General features: G+C 39.3%; 1 protein-coding gene across 2 annotated transcripts; it reads right to left on the reverse strand.

Annotated features, from left to right (window-relative positions):
* Positions 1 to 36: 36 nt before the first annotated feature.
* On the reverse strand, positions 37 to 17,679 carry LOC128614284 (cortexin-1). 2 transcript variants are annotated; one of them, XM_053635684.1, is made up of 3 exons: positions 17,292 to 17,679; positions 9,847 to 10,005; positions 37 to 5,383 (listed from the first exon to the last, which is right to left on the reverse strand). In XM_053635684.1, exon 3 carries the CDS (start codon positions 4,620 to 4,622, stop codon positions 4,374 to 4,376), a length of 249 nt encoding a protein of 82 aa, XP_053491659.1. In that variant the 5' UTR covers positions 4,623 to 5,383; positions 9,847 to 10,005; positions 17,292 to 17,679; the 3' UTR covers positions 37 to 4,373. The 2 variants fall into 2 exon arrangements, with proteins under 2 accessions (XP_053491659.1, XP_053491660.1); XM_053635685.1 differs by having other exon boundaries at positions 9,838 to 10,005.

Here is a 17,679-nt window from a genome sequence, read left to right on the forward strand (position 1 = left end):
ATTAACAGACCTGGAAAAGAGATATATGTGCTGTTCCTCACACAGGTGCTAAACCGCAGTGTGCCAATAGCATATGCAGTATTACTCATGCCCAGGAAATGTAGGTTCTGTGTTGTTATTGGAAAAGAATCAACTTCTGGTTGGGACAGTACTTCAAGTCAAGCTGCATCACATGACAGCTAACTCCATTGTGATTTATTCTTTGATTAAATAACCAGTATGCACCTTAAAACCCTGTTATAATCAGAATTACTTCTAACGTACAATTCTTCCTTTGGACTTTGGGTCTGATGACACAAAAGTTTCTGAGAAAGAAAGTGATTCAGCTTCAAGATGGCACTATGACTGTTTTAGCTCTATAATGTATTTTTGGTGAGTTTAATAGATAACAGTGTGCCATACAGTGCAAGATCAGGAAATGTCTTTGATAGACTGAACATTTCAACACAGTTTGAGGTAAGCGTGTAATGACTGAGTCATGCAACACTGGGAGCTGTAAGCCTCACTTACTTGTTAACTGGCACTCCAGTGCTAAACTTAAAAAGCAAACCTCAAACACCAAACATGTCACGGCTTATTTCAGCTGGTGCAGGTGTTGTAAAGTGGCTTATTGATAATGTAGAACGTGTCTGTTGTAATTTTTATTTTATCCTGAAGATTTCTGAAGCATAAAGTGAATAAAACCCCTCTTTATTTAACACAATTGCCCCAGCTTAGCAAAAACAAAGGACTTAGGAAAATATCCAATCTGCTTACAATACAAATATCAAAAACACACCAAAGCAACACATTGTTATGGGTTTTTTTTTTTCCTTGAACCTTTGAGGAGACACTGAGCTAGAAATCTTAAACTGAATACATACAGTACAGTATTAGCAAAAGGAGACTCCAAATCTGAGTCTGAATACAAAAATAAAGCACTTTCAGTAGTTCTAAAACTCACAAAGTAACTACACAGTCACAGAGCTCGGGAGATAGAGCTAATGCTAATGACCACACATATAACACTGTCCAAGGCATAAATATAGATAGATAGATAGATAGATAGATAGATAGATAGATAGAGATATGGCTTGTAAATGATACAAATACACTGAAATACACGGCAGCAATATCACATTTCTGACATCTTAAAGGGGATTCTGCTAATGTAAACACCGAGGAAATAACACACCATCAGGGAAAAAGAACTGTGCTAATTACGGGTGGTCGAAGGCAGCAGTCTGAGGGTACTTCCACATAGCAGGTGAACAGTGTTTACATATTTGGTGTATGACAATTCTATCCAAACGTGATGTAAATACAGTTGTAAATATGTTTATCTAGTCTCTGTTACAGCAGTTTGGTGATGCACTGGACTAGAAAGTAGCCTTAAGCAGCAATCACATTGTATTTTATATTAGTGGAGAAAAAAGGTACTTCTCTTATTTGCTAGCTGTTACTGAGCTAAGTATATAAAGATAATAATAAATAAGAAAAAAAGTCATCAACAAATCAGTAGATTGAACTGGACAAGTCATATTAGAGATCCAGTGATGAGCTAGCACATTAGCTAGCTAATTAGATTTTTAAATGAGAAGCAAAAGTAGCTGTAGCTTTGATTACCAGATTAGCAAAGCCTGTCCTTTTCTACTAGCTCTCATTTAGTAGGAAGTGCATTCACTTTTATTCCCTTTTCAGCTAGGCAATATTATCTGTCTGTTGATTATCTGTGAAAAATAAAAAATAAAATAAAATAAAAAATGTATAAATAAATAAATAAATAAAATCAATAACTTTTCATTCAGTTAAAGGGGGTGGCTCTGTAGTGAATGAGGCAGGGTTTAGCTGATTAACCTGGAAATAGTCAATCCAGTATGGCAGCCCTGCTGTGGAAAAATGATAGCCTGCATACTCGGACAGTGGGTTCCCAAACATTATGATCTGAATGATGACAGAATGGAATAAAATACATCTAATTAATACTTTCTCTGAGTCCACTACCAAGAACAGTTCCTCATTTATCAAAAACTAATACTTTACACATTTGACATTTGGAGACGCCTTTTTTTTTCTTTCAAATCTGATATGACACAGATATCAGAGCTGTATTATGGGCTGATATGGATCCAATACTTTCTTTAATTTATAAACTATTCACTTTAATAATTGCAGAACATGTTCAAAAGACATTACTGTGAGAATGCCTGATGTTATTGTCTTTAAACTAATGATGGCCCTGAGATGGAGATCATTATCCTGACTAGTTGATAGCATATTAAAAAATTAACGTCAAATATGATCTGATAAACATCCAGCATTTCAAGCCATTATTGGTCAAATACGGATGGCAAGTATCAGATGTTTATATTATTATTTTATTTAGAATCCATATTTATTAATTTAAAGTGAGACAAATCCATTTTTGTCTGAATGAAATAAAATGGGTCTAACTATGGTTTCACCTGCTACATCCTCAGAAGCACTTTGCTTACCCAACTGTATATATATATATATATGTATATATATATACACACACACACACACACACACACACACACACACACACACATATATGCCCACAACCCCAGTTCCAAATAAGTTGGGATACTGTGTAAAATGTAAATAAATGAATAAATGTAAATAAAAAAAGAATGCAATGATTTCCAAATTCCATAAACAAATATGTTATTCACAATAGAACATAGAAAACTGTTTATTTTATAAATGTTTAAACTTAGGAAATGTACCATGTTAAGCAAAAAATAAGGTAATTTTGAATTTGATGGCTGCAACACGTCTCAAAAAAGTTGGAACAGGGCAACAAAAGGTTGGAAAAGTAAGTGTTACTAGAAAATTATACAACTAATTAGGTTAATTGGCAACAGGTCAGTATCATGATTGGGTATAAAAAGAGTTTCTTAAAGATGCAGAGTCTCTCAGAAGTAAATATGGGATAGAATCTGGATGGAAGCATACTGTATGTTGCTCTAAAACCTGTATATACCTTTCAGCATTGGTGCCTTTCCAGATGTGCAAGCTGCCCATTCCATAGGCACTAATGCACCCCCATACCATCAGAGATGCAGGCTTTTGAACTGAGTGCTGATAAAAAGCCAGATGGTCCCTCTCCTCTTTAGTCCTCTTTAGTTTAGAGGATGTGGGCCCATGTTTTCCAAAAAGAATTTAAAATTTCGATTCGTCTAACCACAGAACAGTTTTCTCCTTTGCCTCAGTCCATTTTAAATGAGCTTTGGCCCAGAGAAGACGGCAGCATTTCTGGATCATGTTCACATATGGCTTCTTCTTTGCATGATAAAGTTTTAAGCAGCATTTGTGGATGGCACGGTGGACTGTGTTCACAAACAATGAGTTCTGGAGGTGTTTCTGAGCTCATGCAGGGATTTCCATTACAGAATCATGCCTGTTTTTAATGCAGTGCCACCTGAGGGCCCGAAAATCACAGGCATGCAATATTGATTTTCACCTGTGTCCCTTGCGCATAGAGATTTCTCCAAATTCTCAGAATCTTTTGATGATATTATGTACTGTAGATGATGACATATTCATAGTCTTCGCAATTATCCTGAAATTGTTCCACAAATTGTAGACGCAGTTTTTCACAGATTGGTGAACATCTGCCCATCTTTACTTCTGAAAGACTCTTCCTCTCTAAGATACTTTTTTTATACCCAATCATGTTATTGACCTGTTGCCAATTAACCTCCAACTGTTTTTTTTTTAGTAACACTTACTTTTACAGCCTTTTGTTGCCCCCATCCCAACTTTTTTGGGACATGTTGCAGTCATCAAATTCAAAATTATGTAATTTTTTTCTTTAATTAGTACATTTACTCATTTTAAACATTTGATATGTTTTCTATGTTCTATTGTGAATAACATGGGTTTATGAGATTTGCAAATCATTGCATTCTGTTTTTATTTAATTAACATAAATAAAATTTAAATAAAACTTAATTAAAAAAAAATATATTATAAAATGTAACGCCATATATACGCCTAACACACAGTGTTATGCCAATACCTGATATTGACTCAATAAAAACACATTATTCTGGACTTGTGAATCTGAAAAATATAATTTTACAAAACTGTATTAGTTTTTCATAACTGATGGAACAGTAGTAGTTCATAGTACTGGACTCTGAATTGACTGAATTTTGTGTCTGAAAGCGCTGCAGATTTTACGGGCCAAGGGAAAAGTGGATCATGGTTCAGGCAGCACTGCTCTAAGGGGAACCTTGTAGCCCTGAGGAATCACTACGGGATGCGGTGAAAGGAGATTCACAGGAAGGTGGGAAGTCGTCAAGGGCTGACCACAGAGAGAGCGAAGGCAGAGGCTCTCGGCTCGTCCACCATCGCTGGGCTGTGTTTTACACCAGCGCGTAGTCGAACTGGCCTCTCTCCAGGCCCTCTTTGTGGTCAGTCCAGGACGAAGCTGGCATGCGGCTGTAAGGATCAAGCAGGATGCGGAAGCAGCGCACAAGCAGGAAGAGCAGGAAGAGCATGAGCAGGCCCACAAAAGCTAGAGCCGTTCTCTGCTCAGCGTCTGCAGCCAGCGGTGGCCTGCTGGGGAGCACAGGGGAGAGCGACTCGTACTCCAGTGGGGGAACATCGCTCATCCTCCACACACCTCGCCCGCAGAACCTGCACACTGTCTGGACACTCGGGAGTAAGGGCAGCTCAGCCAGATTGGACAGAAAGGGAGAGAACTTCTGCGAGTTGTACAGTCTCACACAAGTGGGAGCTCTCCGATTCTCAGTTGGCCCTCAAGGAGGACAAAATGACAAGTCTGCTTATTTCAGACCCAGCACGTCTGGTCTTCTCAGCAGCAGACGTGGCACGAGGGAAGACAACATTACATGGCAAGGGACAGAAAGCTGATGCACACACTCACTCACACCGGCTAAATGGATCCAGATGGGACTTGGGTGTCCAGGTGTTATATACACTGGACCCTGCTTTTCAGAGGTTAGCACAGCTGAACTGTAAATGGTTTTATGACACGCATCCTTGTTTCCTGTTCTCAGCGTGTCCAAGCCTGCAGACCTGAGACTAATCAGATCAGTGAGACAGCGGATGGATGTGTATAGAATAATAATAGTAGTTGCTAAATAAGGTGTCTGGACACTGGAGGGAGGAGATGGAATGGGATACACAAGCTGCTGATAGCACTACACAAACAATCTAATAATGCTAACACTCGAGGAAGCTAGTGACAGATAGATGGTGGTTTTGTAGGGTTCAGAATCTATTATAGAGTCACTTATAGAAGGCTGGGGGGACAGAGCTGAGGAAGTCTGCGGCTCTCCAGTCCAAGTTTTAGAAATCCATTGCACATATGAATGTCTCTAGTTGTCCTCCTTATCTCCTTGGTCCACACCTGTGAACACACAAAACCTGCATTTGACAAAGCTAAGAGATAAAAAAAAATTATAATAATTTAAATAACGTTCCACTCACACTAGCTCTTTATCAGCAAAAAGTGCTATTTCAATCAATTTGCTAGGATCATACTGAATTCTGATGTGAATAGATTTTGTGAGCAAATCTTTACATCAAGTTCAACTCTGCGCAACTGCTTTGGAATTATTGTCCTTTGAATGGGTAGCAGAAGATCCAAAGTGGATGATACACTAATTATAGCTTCGCATGAGACTTTATATAACGCTTCCCAACCCAACAATGTATTCATTTTCAAAACTGGTGCATGGTAAACAATAAAGAGGGTGGGTGAGATGATATAACTACTGTTTACCTTTGTATCGCTTACTAAATAAGGTAGGTTATCATTTGTAGTAGAGAGACACAAATCTGCATATTAATTTGGGCACATTAGTGGTTAGCACGTTCGGCCTCACACGCCAGGGATGGGGGTTCGATTCCTGCCACGTCCCGGTGTGTGCAGAGCTTTCATGTTCTCCCCGTGCTACTGCGGTTTCCTCTGGGTACTCCAGTTTCCTCCCTCAGTCCAAAGACATGCATGGTAGGTTAACTGGCATGTCCAAAGTGTCTGTAGTGTATGAATGAATGTATGAATGTTTTTTTGATTTTGTGAATGTATATGCGATGGATTGGCACCCTGCCTTGTGCCCAATGTTCCCTGGGATAGGCTCCAGGTTCCCCATGACCCTGAAGGATAAGCGGTATAGAAAATGGATGGATGGATTTATTCATTTGGCTGTCACTTACAGTTCCAGTGCAATCAGGATACAACTGAACTTTTGATCTTCAAGGACCCAAAAGTGGCAGTTTGGTGGTGCTGGGATTTGAACTCACAACCTTTCGAACAGTAGCTAAACAATCAGAAGTATCCACCCTGAAAGATTTGCATATCAACATTTATAATTAACATGTGATCGACTTTTGGCTTCTTTCATCAACATGTTTCTCAATTTTCACCTTGGTTAACAGTTTTCTACATTACCCGGATTGCTATTCAACTACCTGCTGATAGTGCTGCATGATTTAGCCCTTGCTTCAATTCCCTACCTAAACAATGCTTCAACTTTAATGATAATACCACTTCAACAGCATTATACTCATCATCTCGTAGATCACTGACTAGCTGAGCCAAGTCTCTGCCGTAACTTGTATAACTGCTTTGCATTCTGGGACTTTCTGTGTCCAGTGTGTCAGAAATGTCTCAACTACTTCTATGTTGAATTTCTCATGAATATGCTATATGAAAAAGCTAACCATTATCCTTTAAGTTTGAGGTTGTTTAATTTTTGTTCTATTAAACACCATTGTAACTGTGCTACCAATAACAATGTATGCCTGTGATATCAGCGCAGCACACAATTGCTAATTTTTCCCAGGATTAATAACAATACAGCAGCAACCAACAAATTAGGACCAGAATAACTAAACACATCACAAACATATTTAATGTGTTTCAGGGTAGAGTGTTCCTTTAAAGCCTTAACTGCTGATCCATCATTGCCCTACAAAGTTCTGATGTGACTGATATTTTAACCTCTTAAAGTACCTGAAAGATTGGGCATATCTGCCGTTAATTTGAAATGATGCAGCAACGGTCCGTGGGTATTTAATGATGTAATAATGTGTTTTGGACTAAATATTTTTACATAATTGGATGGTTTGGACCTTAGCCAGTGTAACAAGACTGTTTTTGTCGGGATGTTATGGATCAGTGGACTACTATGAGGCTTCATAGGTGAGTTGTGTCTGTTTTGTAAATGTTTGTTTGTATGTTGTGATTGTATCTTGAAACCTATGAGTACCTATGTACACACAGCAAAACTGCAATGTTTTGCTGGCGGGCCAGTGGAATTTTAACAGGTCAGGTTGTAAAACCACTGGTCTGAGAAATCACCCCACTCTTCATTCAGAACCAAGGTTAATATATAGTATATGTACAAACAGCAGCCAAACCAGATGTCCATTAATGGAATAACCTTCATCCAGCACATTTGTAACACTGCTGGAAATTTGGGCAGGTATTAAAATGACATCAAGTCTTAGTAGTGCTTAAGGTATTACTTTGACACACTGACAGCATGATCAGTCAGTGATTACCTTGTTATAGCAGCATTCGCAGTCAGCATGCCAGAGCCATATCTCCCTGCAGTTCTTGCCTGGTTTCCCACTGAAGCTAATGGCTATATCACACTACACGACTTTCAATGTCGGCAGATCGCTGTGTTGTTCAGACTACACGACTGTCTTGTAATTGGGAGTCATGAAGTCTTTGTGGTGTTCACACTACGTGATTGCTCGGTGACAGGGGGTCACAAACTACACAATCTGACAACGACTCTGTCACCCGACAACTCTATCTGCTGTCCAAACTACGTTTTGTCATGAAATCACAAGCGAGAAGTGACACAGATATATGATGCAAAAACCACACGCGAAACAGGAGTTGTTTATTTGAAGATGGACGTGACGACACTTTTCACACCAAAGGATGTTGAGTCGACTGACGGCTCCAGATATTTACCATGCCAAATATCTGTCTGGCATCAGTGATGAAAGCCTCTCTGATGCATCCTTGAGTTGTTCACACATAACTATCAACTGCCATTTGGCAAGCGCCGATTGCTCACCGATTTGCCTCCAATCAAAGGGTTTTTGTAGGCGAGCTTGGCAAGTTGCAAATCGGGCTTAGAAGCATGTAGTGTGAACTAGGCTTAAGCACCTCCTGGGGAAAACTAAGGCTGCTGGAAATGGTAACTATGGGTTCCAATAGTTCTGGAGCTGACTGTACAATATATCTCATTAAAAAAAGCTTCAAGTATTGTTGCACAGAATTATTGGCTGTTAAAAATAAATCATCGATCACATATTGATGTACAACACTGCGAACACAAGGACACTGGTAGTATTATTATTGGTCTGTAGTTCTGTGGTCCAAGTGCTTTCAAACACAATACCCACACACACACACACACACACGCACACACACATGCACACATCCACACACGCACTTAATAAAATTACTTTATTAATAAACCCAGCTCAATTGATTGTTCTTGAAGACACAGTGATTTCCGAGAGCCGACATCAGAGAACAAAGTGTAAATAAGCACAAGTGAATGTAAAGACTTTGAATGTTACACAAGAATCTGATTCTGTCCACCAAAACAATATCAGTGCTTCCCAATTCAGATTAAATCCAATAATTAAAACCCTGATATGCAGTAGCTACTTTTGTTGTATATGTATAAGTGTGCAGTAAGGCTGGTCATGTTAGCAAAGTAAGGTACCTGGGTAATAACAAATAAATAAATAAACAATCATTGAATGGTTAACTGAATGGAGTTTAAATTGTTATGCACCGATGCCTCAAGCATGGCCATAACTAGCTATGAGGACAGCGGGGTCCGGACCTCAATAATTTCTGAAGGTTTTGTTTGTTTGCTTGTATATACATGGTTTTACGATTACCAACAGCTGCTGTGGGGGAAAAGCTGCCACGCATCTGTTTTCTATTTTAAGATGTAAACACTAGAAAAGTTTACATGCACGCTGTCTTATTCATTACTATACGCAGCATCTTTTTCTGAGAATAGATTGTTCATTTTGCATTATCCATTTTTTATGTAAATTGTGTACAATATACAAAACAATGAACAGCTCAGCTCTATAATTTATAATAACTAGATAAAATAGACAATTTAGCAATGCTAAGAACCCTACTCTGCTTTATTGTTCTTTAATATGAAATTAGTTCACTGATCATTCACTGAAAAATGCGAGGAAAAATATAGAACATGCTGTCAGAAATAGTGTCTTATATTTTGAGGCTGAAAAAAGGTTAAGTTTCAATTAATCTTCAAAATAAACAGCATATGCTTGCCAAGAAACCTCTTATACTATATGCGCCTTTAATATGACGTCAATTCACTGGGGCATTTTTAAGAAATATTAAATAAATCATTCTAGGATATTGTGAAATTTGTTTTTTTTTGGAGGCTGAAATCAATAGGTAAGTTCTTGTAAACCAAGAAATTCAATAATATAGGATAAAGCAACAGAGATTAAAAATGAGCAATTGATGTAGTACACATACAGCATTTTAATATAAGAACTAAATTTCTGCAGTGTGGACCACACTAAAATTGTGGTCCTGGTTAGAGCATTATGAATAAAATGTGTTGTGTGACATTTGACAGTGCTTATTGACATCCTTAACATGTATACACTCTGTGTGAACTGCTTTTTGATCATACTGCCCCCCATCATTTCTAAGCTATGAGCTAGCAGCCAAATCATTTCTTCATATCCTTTACCACTTACATTAGTTCAGTGTTACAAACCTTACGACATGATCTGCACTCATAACACGGACTTTAAAGGTAAAAATCTCACGTGTAGGACCTCATAAGCGTTCTGTGTCCTCCAGGTAGTGCAGAGGGAGAAGCTTCAGATGAAAGGGGCAGTGCCAGGCTCTGACTCCGGGGTCGGGCAGTGCCCGTCTGTCCAGAGAGCAAAGCAGATGGCGGCGCAGCATGAGCCCCTAAACCTTTACATCAGAGCCTACAGGAGAAGAGAGAGGACATGCTGAGGTTAGAAGATACCTGCTTCCAAGTCAGACAGCATAAAAATACAGCCACATACTGTCATATCTCCCACACTTATAGCATATAAACACTCAAATACTCTGTTATGCACCATTTATTTATTTATTTATTTTTGTTGGCACAGCTTGGCTCCACTTTAAGGAACCTTCACTGCAAATCAATAGGAATTTCTTCAGACTGATCTCTTCCAGGATGACTCTGCTCCCATCCACAGGGCACAAAGGCTCACTGAATGGTTTGATGAGGATGAAAATGGTTTGATGATCTGAGATCAAACTCAGTAGAAAAAGAAGAGAGTATCTTGTGTGTTCTAGAATATACACTATCTGAGCCATGGGGTTCCCTCTCAAGATTTCTTCCTCAGGGAGTTTTTCCTTGCCACTGACACCTATGGCTTGCTCATTATTGATCTAAATCTACCTCCTGATTTCTGTAAAGCTGCTTTGTGAGAATGGATGTACAATATTTGGTGCCGGTTCTGTACCGCTTATCCTACACAGTATCACTGTGAGCCTGGAGCCTATCCCAGGAGACGCAGGGTACAGGGTGGGGACACCGCACGGTCGGGGTTGGATGGGGTGACAATCACACATTACGGGCACTACGGACAATTTAGAGATGCCAATCAGCCTACATCGCATGTCTTTGGACTGGGTGAGGAAACCCCTGAAGCACAGGGAGTGCATGCAAACTCCATGCACACGGGGCAGAAGCAGGAATCGAACCACCAAGCCCCAGGGTGCGAGGCAAACGTGCTAACCACTAAGTATTTGTTGTAGTAGTAAGTGAAAGTGATGCTCAGCCAATCTAGGTTCCTATTATTACATATGCAATTGAAGCAAGCTGCCTCATTCTATGTCCATCAGATACTCTTTCAACATCTTTTAGCACATCAATATGTTGGTAAACACATGCCTCAATGGTTCAATGATCATCCTGGTCATCCTGCCAAACTCCTGATAGTAATCCGACTCCAAATATGTTCACAAAAGTAATCCTCACATAATTGAGTTGTCAGGTTCACTTGGTAGAGATCTAGGGAGAGAATAAGGCAGTACAAAGGCAGCTGACTTCTGGAAAGTTCAAATACAAAGAAAGCTTGTCGAGGATCACTAGTAAGTTCATGTGTTAAGTTCACATTACAGTCAAGTTTTGAGAAATGAAATTGATCTTCATCTTGATTAAGTATGTGGACACTAAATCCTCAAACACGTGACCCGTCCTTTACGTGTAGGCAGACCACTGAGTCTCAACCCTTCATTCTTGTTGTCATTCTTCTTTCACTCCTTGATTATCCCCTTTCTTACTTTTTCACTCTTTTTCTCCTTTATGTTTTCTTATATCTTCAATTCATTCCCTTACTCTCCTTTATAAATAAATAAATAAATGCTTGAAATAAGCAAAATTATATGCCAATAATTCCTTTATAATTTTCTCATTTAAATAAAATGTATCTTTATTTAACTTATGTAACATTTATCATTCTCTTTTTCTCATCCATTCTCCCTTCCATTTCTTTTTTTTTTTCATTATTTCTTTTTTTCCTGTTGGGAACTTCTTTCATTCTTTCCATTTCTTTCTCTTTTTTGTTAACTGCTGTCATTCTCTTTTTTATATTTCAGTCTTTCTTTCTCAGGCTTACTTTCATTCTTTCCTTTTCTCTCTCATTTTCATTCACTGTTTCTTCATCCCCTCTGTTATTCCCTTTTTTGTCTTCCAGAATTCAGTTTAGCCCTCATTTTCCTGTTTCATGTATCTTTTTAACATCCATTCTCTAACATCTGTCTTTCATTCTTTCCTTTTACATTCTTGTTTTCTTTTACCATTTCTTTTGCTCATTTCATTAAAAAAAATTTTTCATTTCACTTTTTTCACTATTTTATCTTTTTATCTTTGTTCTCCATTCTCTCTGTAGTTGTCACCATTAATCTCTCCTCTTCATTCAGTCTTTCTCACTCTGTTATCATTGTTTATCTTTTATTCTTGCCTTTCACTCCTTTATTTTGGTCACCCATTATCAATTTATTTCCCCTGTCATTTCATTTCTCCCATTGTTTTACAATTGTTTCTTCATCTCTTGCATTCACTTTCTTAATTTTCTTTCTTCTATCTTGCCTCATTTCAAATAGTGCTTCTCTTTTTCATTTATTTTCTGGAATCATACCCTCTCTCTTTCCCAGCAGGGATGGTAATGATCCTCAATAACACGTCTGTCTCATAGCTAAAACCCTCAGGGTTTTCTTTCACTGCTGACAGATAAAACAAACAAGGGCAAACGGGGACATAAATGGCATTCCATTAAAGCACCCGGGTGTCCACCGGTGTACTATGCTGTCCTCGGGAGCTTAGAGTCAGAGTGTCCCCCCCCGTGTCCCATCATTACGTCCCCCACAGCGTCTGATCTCAACAGCAGCCATTCCTCACACGGTGGCACTGTGGGGTGAAAGCCAGGATTTATCATTATTTGTGACCTGTCTGTGGTCCTTCTGCAAAATGAATTAGAGGCCATGATCTAATGATGAATGTCATGCATCTATCCACTCTGTTCCGCCCCCACCCCCACTCCCACCACCAATATCAGTCAGCTGATGCTGATGGCCTGCACTTTGATGGAAAATTAGCTGAACTCCTTCCAACTGTCCGTTTATAAAGATAAAATGGGTTTGGGAGAAAATGGCAAGAGGAAACATTTACCAAAGACACACAGTGCTACAATAGAAACTCTGTGTGTGTGTGTGTGTGTGTGCGTACGTGTGTGCGTACGTGCGTGTGTGTGTGTGTGTGTGGTGAAATCCAGAGGAGCTATTTATGCCATCAATCATGCAGGTTCTGATCTGATGGTGGTTCTGGGCTCTTGTGTGTCTCAATTCATTGATCAGTACAGAACAGTTTGTTCCCCATTAACAAGATCCGGCTTTAAAACAAGGACACCTTGAACTCAGATACATCCCAAATTACATGCATCTAATCTTCTTGAATTTGTACTCTATCCAGCATCCACATAGTCTACATCCTAGCTACTGTTACTAAGGTAGCTCCAGCTTTCATTGATCAACTACAGTTGGTGCTCTATAATCATGTGCCACTACCTCTTAAAGTTTGTGAAACTGACTACAAAATGTTTGGAAGAGAAAAATGAATGCTAAAGATTATAAGCAGTGGGGTCACAGTGGCTTAGTGGTTAGCACTGTTACCTCGCACCTCCAGGGTTTGGGGTTCGATTCCAGGCTTGGCCCTGTGTGCCTGTAATTTTCATGTTCTCCTTGTGCTTTGGGGGTTTCCTCTAGTACTTCAGTTTCTTCCCCAGTCCAAAGACATGCGTTATAGGCTGATTGGCATCTCTAAGGTGTCTGTGGTGTGTGAATGGGTGTGTGATTGTGCGCTGCGATGGATTGAACCTGTAGTAGAGGTGAGATGGGCCCACTCTGAACCACAGGCCCAACCCTGAATGAACCATGGGTCCACTCTTAATCATGTCATGTGCCCTTTCTTAACCAAGGGCCCTATGAAGGTGTTCCTGACTAAGATGTAGGACCAGTTAACACTTAATCTAGCTAGCTAGCTATGGGTCAAACATATAACATTTCATTTTGATTTATTAAAATTATGTTAATAACCAAGGTGAAAAAATGTAGACTTGAGCCTGAATTAACATCCCACAATTTTAAATGACAGCTTCAAATGCCTCACAGATGCCCACAATGACCTATTTCACTGTGATTGACAGGGAAGAGAGAATATGCCAACTTTCCCACCCAGAGAACACAGACAGTTTTGCACTATTGGACTCCCAGACACAGATGACTGTGGCTTTATTAGGACAAAAGCTTAATTAAAAAACAAGATTTTTCCAATAAGTGATTGATATGTCTCATGTAATAGCAGTGTTGTCTTCTGTCATCTCTGAAACACATATCTGCTGATGAAATTTTTAAAAAAAAATTAAACTGGACAGAAAAAAGATAGGTGCCCAAAAGTGCTAGGAGAAAAAAGGGGGGAAAATATTTTTATTTATTATTCTATTGTTTCAGTTTGTGCTCAACCTCAGGAAATGGGGAAATGAATAGCCTACTGCGCCATGTTTAATATTATGGCAAAATTCAAATTAAGGGCCGCCTGGAGAATTCTTGTGCCACCCCTTCACTGAGCCTCGCTGTGTCTCTGGAAATGATGGTTCTCCTCAGACTGCTGAACTCCCTGCACCTTCCTCTCCAAATAAATGTACAGTCACATCTATCACTGGCCAACTTTGAAGTAATCACTTTAAAAATCTTGTTCTAAGCAGTAGCAAGACTAATAAAGAAAAATCTAACAGTGGCTTTCTGGGCACGGCCCAGCTGGCAGTGGTGGAAAATGACAGAGTAATTTTCTGCTCTGAGTGTGTGCCACCACTATCCGTTGTAATGGAGGAACCCAGTGGCTATCCACAAAAGACCCCTTGCTGCTTATGGGATTTCTGTCAAACACAGCTGCCTCCCATCCCACCGGAGGCCAACGAGGCATTCCAATAAGAGCAAATTAACTGCAGAGAGCAGAACCTAATTTTTGTTATTAATCACAATTGTAGATCTGGAACAAAATGTCACAGAACAAAATGTTTCAGTGCTACTGTTGGTTGGTAAAAACCTTTTGCTCTAATCTCAGATCAGTGGCCTCTATGCCTGTCAGTTCTAATAAAATAGGTAGGGCTTCTGTGCCTATCTGTCTTAATGAAGGAAGTATTGCTGCTGTGTGCCTGTCCCAGTGAAGTAGGTGGGGCCTCTGCAAATGTCAGTCCTAATAATGGAGGCATGGCCTCTGTAACTGTCAGTCAATGTGAAGGAGGCGTGGCTTCTCTTCCTGTCAGTCATGTTGAAGGAGACATGGCTTCTGTGCCTGTCAGTCCCAAAGTGAAGGAGGTTTTGCCTCCTAATGTTAGGCCCTGTGAAGAAATTCAAAATTCCCTTATAATTGAGAAATGCCAAAATGTATAATTACAATGTATTGACAAAAGTGTCTTACGGCCAAAGTGGATAGCTTCAGAGAGAGGGGAGCGACTGAAATAAAGCTGCACATAAAATGTTGACATGTAAAGGACAGGGAGTATAAAGTATAAACTGAATGTGTGAATAAGTAGCAAATTTAAAATGTGTGTTACATGTTTTTTCAAACTGACTGGTTGAGTGCACACTTTCTACCTGGAGCTCAGTCAGAGGGAATATGCCAGCACACTGTCAAACCAACCTGCCGCATCTTTAATTCCCAGCCCAAATCACAGCATGAAATATTAAGCTGAAACGGACAGCACAGATGGCAGTGAGTGACTGACGGGGGGAGTGTATATAGCAGCACAGGTCCTCAGTGGAGAAATGGCACAGTTATAGGACTGGCACAAACCGAACTGACGCTCAGATTCCTCTGTCTCACTGCACACACCCTGTTATAAAAAACAAGTCAGCACTTTCTAAAGTCTAAGTACAGAGGACAGCACTTCCACCACTGCATGGTGACCTGCTGTGGGGACATGCAGCCGGGGACTATCCGCCCACAGACATGTCAGACCCTTCTAGAGGTCTGTCGTTGTGGGCATCACATCAAAACTCAGCAAATGTCAAAAGTACGGTAAGGGACAATGGGGAGGGACAGCAAAAAGGTCACGCCATCTTTGCTGTGAGCAACATTATAAAAAAGGATTTAAATTTGAACTTCTGTCAGCAGAAACAGAATGATATACAGTAATTAAATCTGTGCAGGAGAAAATGAAAATGCTGATGCAGAGCAAGAGGCACGTGTATGAAAAGCTACAGCTCGTAAACCAGAAAAAGAAAGCTTGGATTAAAAATAAAAGAAAGCAGATATGAAGGGATGTTCAGAACAGCATCCAGGATTCAACTCCTTAGAAAAAGCACACCAGACAAAAAGAGTGTTCCATATTCGCCCCTTTAACAGTCTGAGCAGGATTTGACTCCAAAATGCTAGATTCCAATCCAAACAAGTTAACAGCCACTGGTCCAGCCTGTAAATCAGCACCCTTGACTTTGAGGATAATAAAAAACCCAGACATGGTGTCAATTATCAAATGGTTCCAAATTATAGCCCAATGAATATTTCAAGAGTGAACTTGGAAAGAAATTGAACCCTTATCTTTGATCCAACACCATGCCAAGCTCTGTTCAAAACATTTACTGATATTTATCTGTACCCAGGGTTAAATGTACCTTCTTCATAGGAGGACCAGGAAACAAGTGCAGTGTAGGTATTAACACAGATGGAAAGTAAGCCATATGCTACACTTATATTTAGAAATCATTCCCTTCAGAGAATGATTCAAATTTTCAACTCAAACAATTTGTGAAATGAATCACCTTTCCTCTAACAAAAAAAAATAATTCTCATGATATTTTAAAGATGAGACTAGTTTCTAGCATAAACCAATGTGGCAAAATTATTGAGACACCTAAATACATTTGAAATGGGGGGGGGGGGGGGGGGCGTAAATTGTAAAAAAAACTGTAAATTTTTACAGTTTACAGGAACACAAAATCAATCTCACTGCCCAGATTTGCACCCGTAGTCCGACTCGAGACGGGATGTCTGCATGCACAAACTTAAAAATCTAAAGGAGCTTAAAATATTGTGAATGGTGAAGTAGACCAAGATCTAACAAGTGTCTCCAACCTTGCTAGAGTCTTCTAGATTTACCAAATATTAATCGTGAATATTTTTATTTGAATAATAATGTTAAAGTCAGTGTTTCACACCAAACAATGTTAGAATGAACACATAATGCTGTATATGTTATTTTACCATTAAGAGTAGTGCGTTTTTTCTGATAGTGAATGACAGTGTGCACCTTTTCTCACTATATCTAAACAAACAGTGCTGGAAATATACAAGTATACACCACCTTCTCATGTATATAGGAGATACATTCTTCAACATAATGTAGAATAGAATATAATGTGAATAGAATATAATGTGATTGCTATTCTGCACTTTTTTTATATATGACACAGCATTACTACAATATTCAAGTAATAAATAATGAGGTCTGGGAATAAAATTACTTAAAATGTCAGCTTTTTCCCCCGCATATTATCTCTGAAATTTTTCGTCACCCTGGCAAATAAACCCGATGGAAGTTTCTGAAGCTCACTGCAATCCAAAGCATGTACCGTTACAATATTAAACAGCATAAACAGCAACTCAGACAGCAATGCGTGCAAATAAAAACGGAGACGAAAGATATCAAAGATATTTTACCCCTGCTATGCCAAGAAAGACGAATATATTACCAACATCAGACGTGGAGTGAAGTGAAACTTCAGCTGCTTTGCAGCTCCGCTAAAACGAACTCGAACAACACCATCGAGCAACGGATACTGACATGCGATTCGTGAGCGATTCGTTTGTTTATGAACAACTCATTGGAATGATTCAATCACCGAATCGATTCGTAACCAGGAACAAATCCAGAGAGTTTCCCCCCACGCACAAACAAATACTCAGCCTACATAACTTAAAGTAGGCGTTAGTGCATTTCTGGTTGTTGGGGCTGTGGGTATTGTAACATCTGACTCCTTATTAGAACATTTGACTCCTCATTATCTGACATTTTTGCAGTTATTCTATAGGACATGCTACTGCACTT

This window comes from Ictalurus furcatus, chromosome 10 (assembly GCF_023375685.1).
Source record: "Ictalurus furcatus strain D&B chromosome 10, Billie_1.0, whole genome shotgun sequence".
Lineage (NCBI taxonomy): Eukaryota > Metazoa > Chordata > Actinopteri > Siluriformes > Ictaluridae > Ictalurus > Ictalurus furcatus.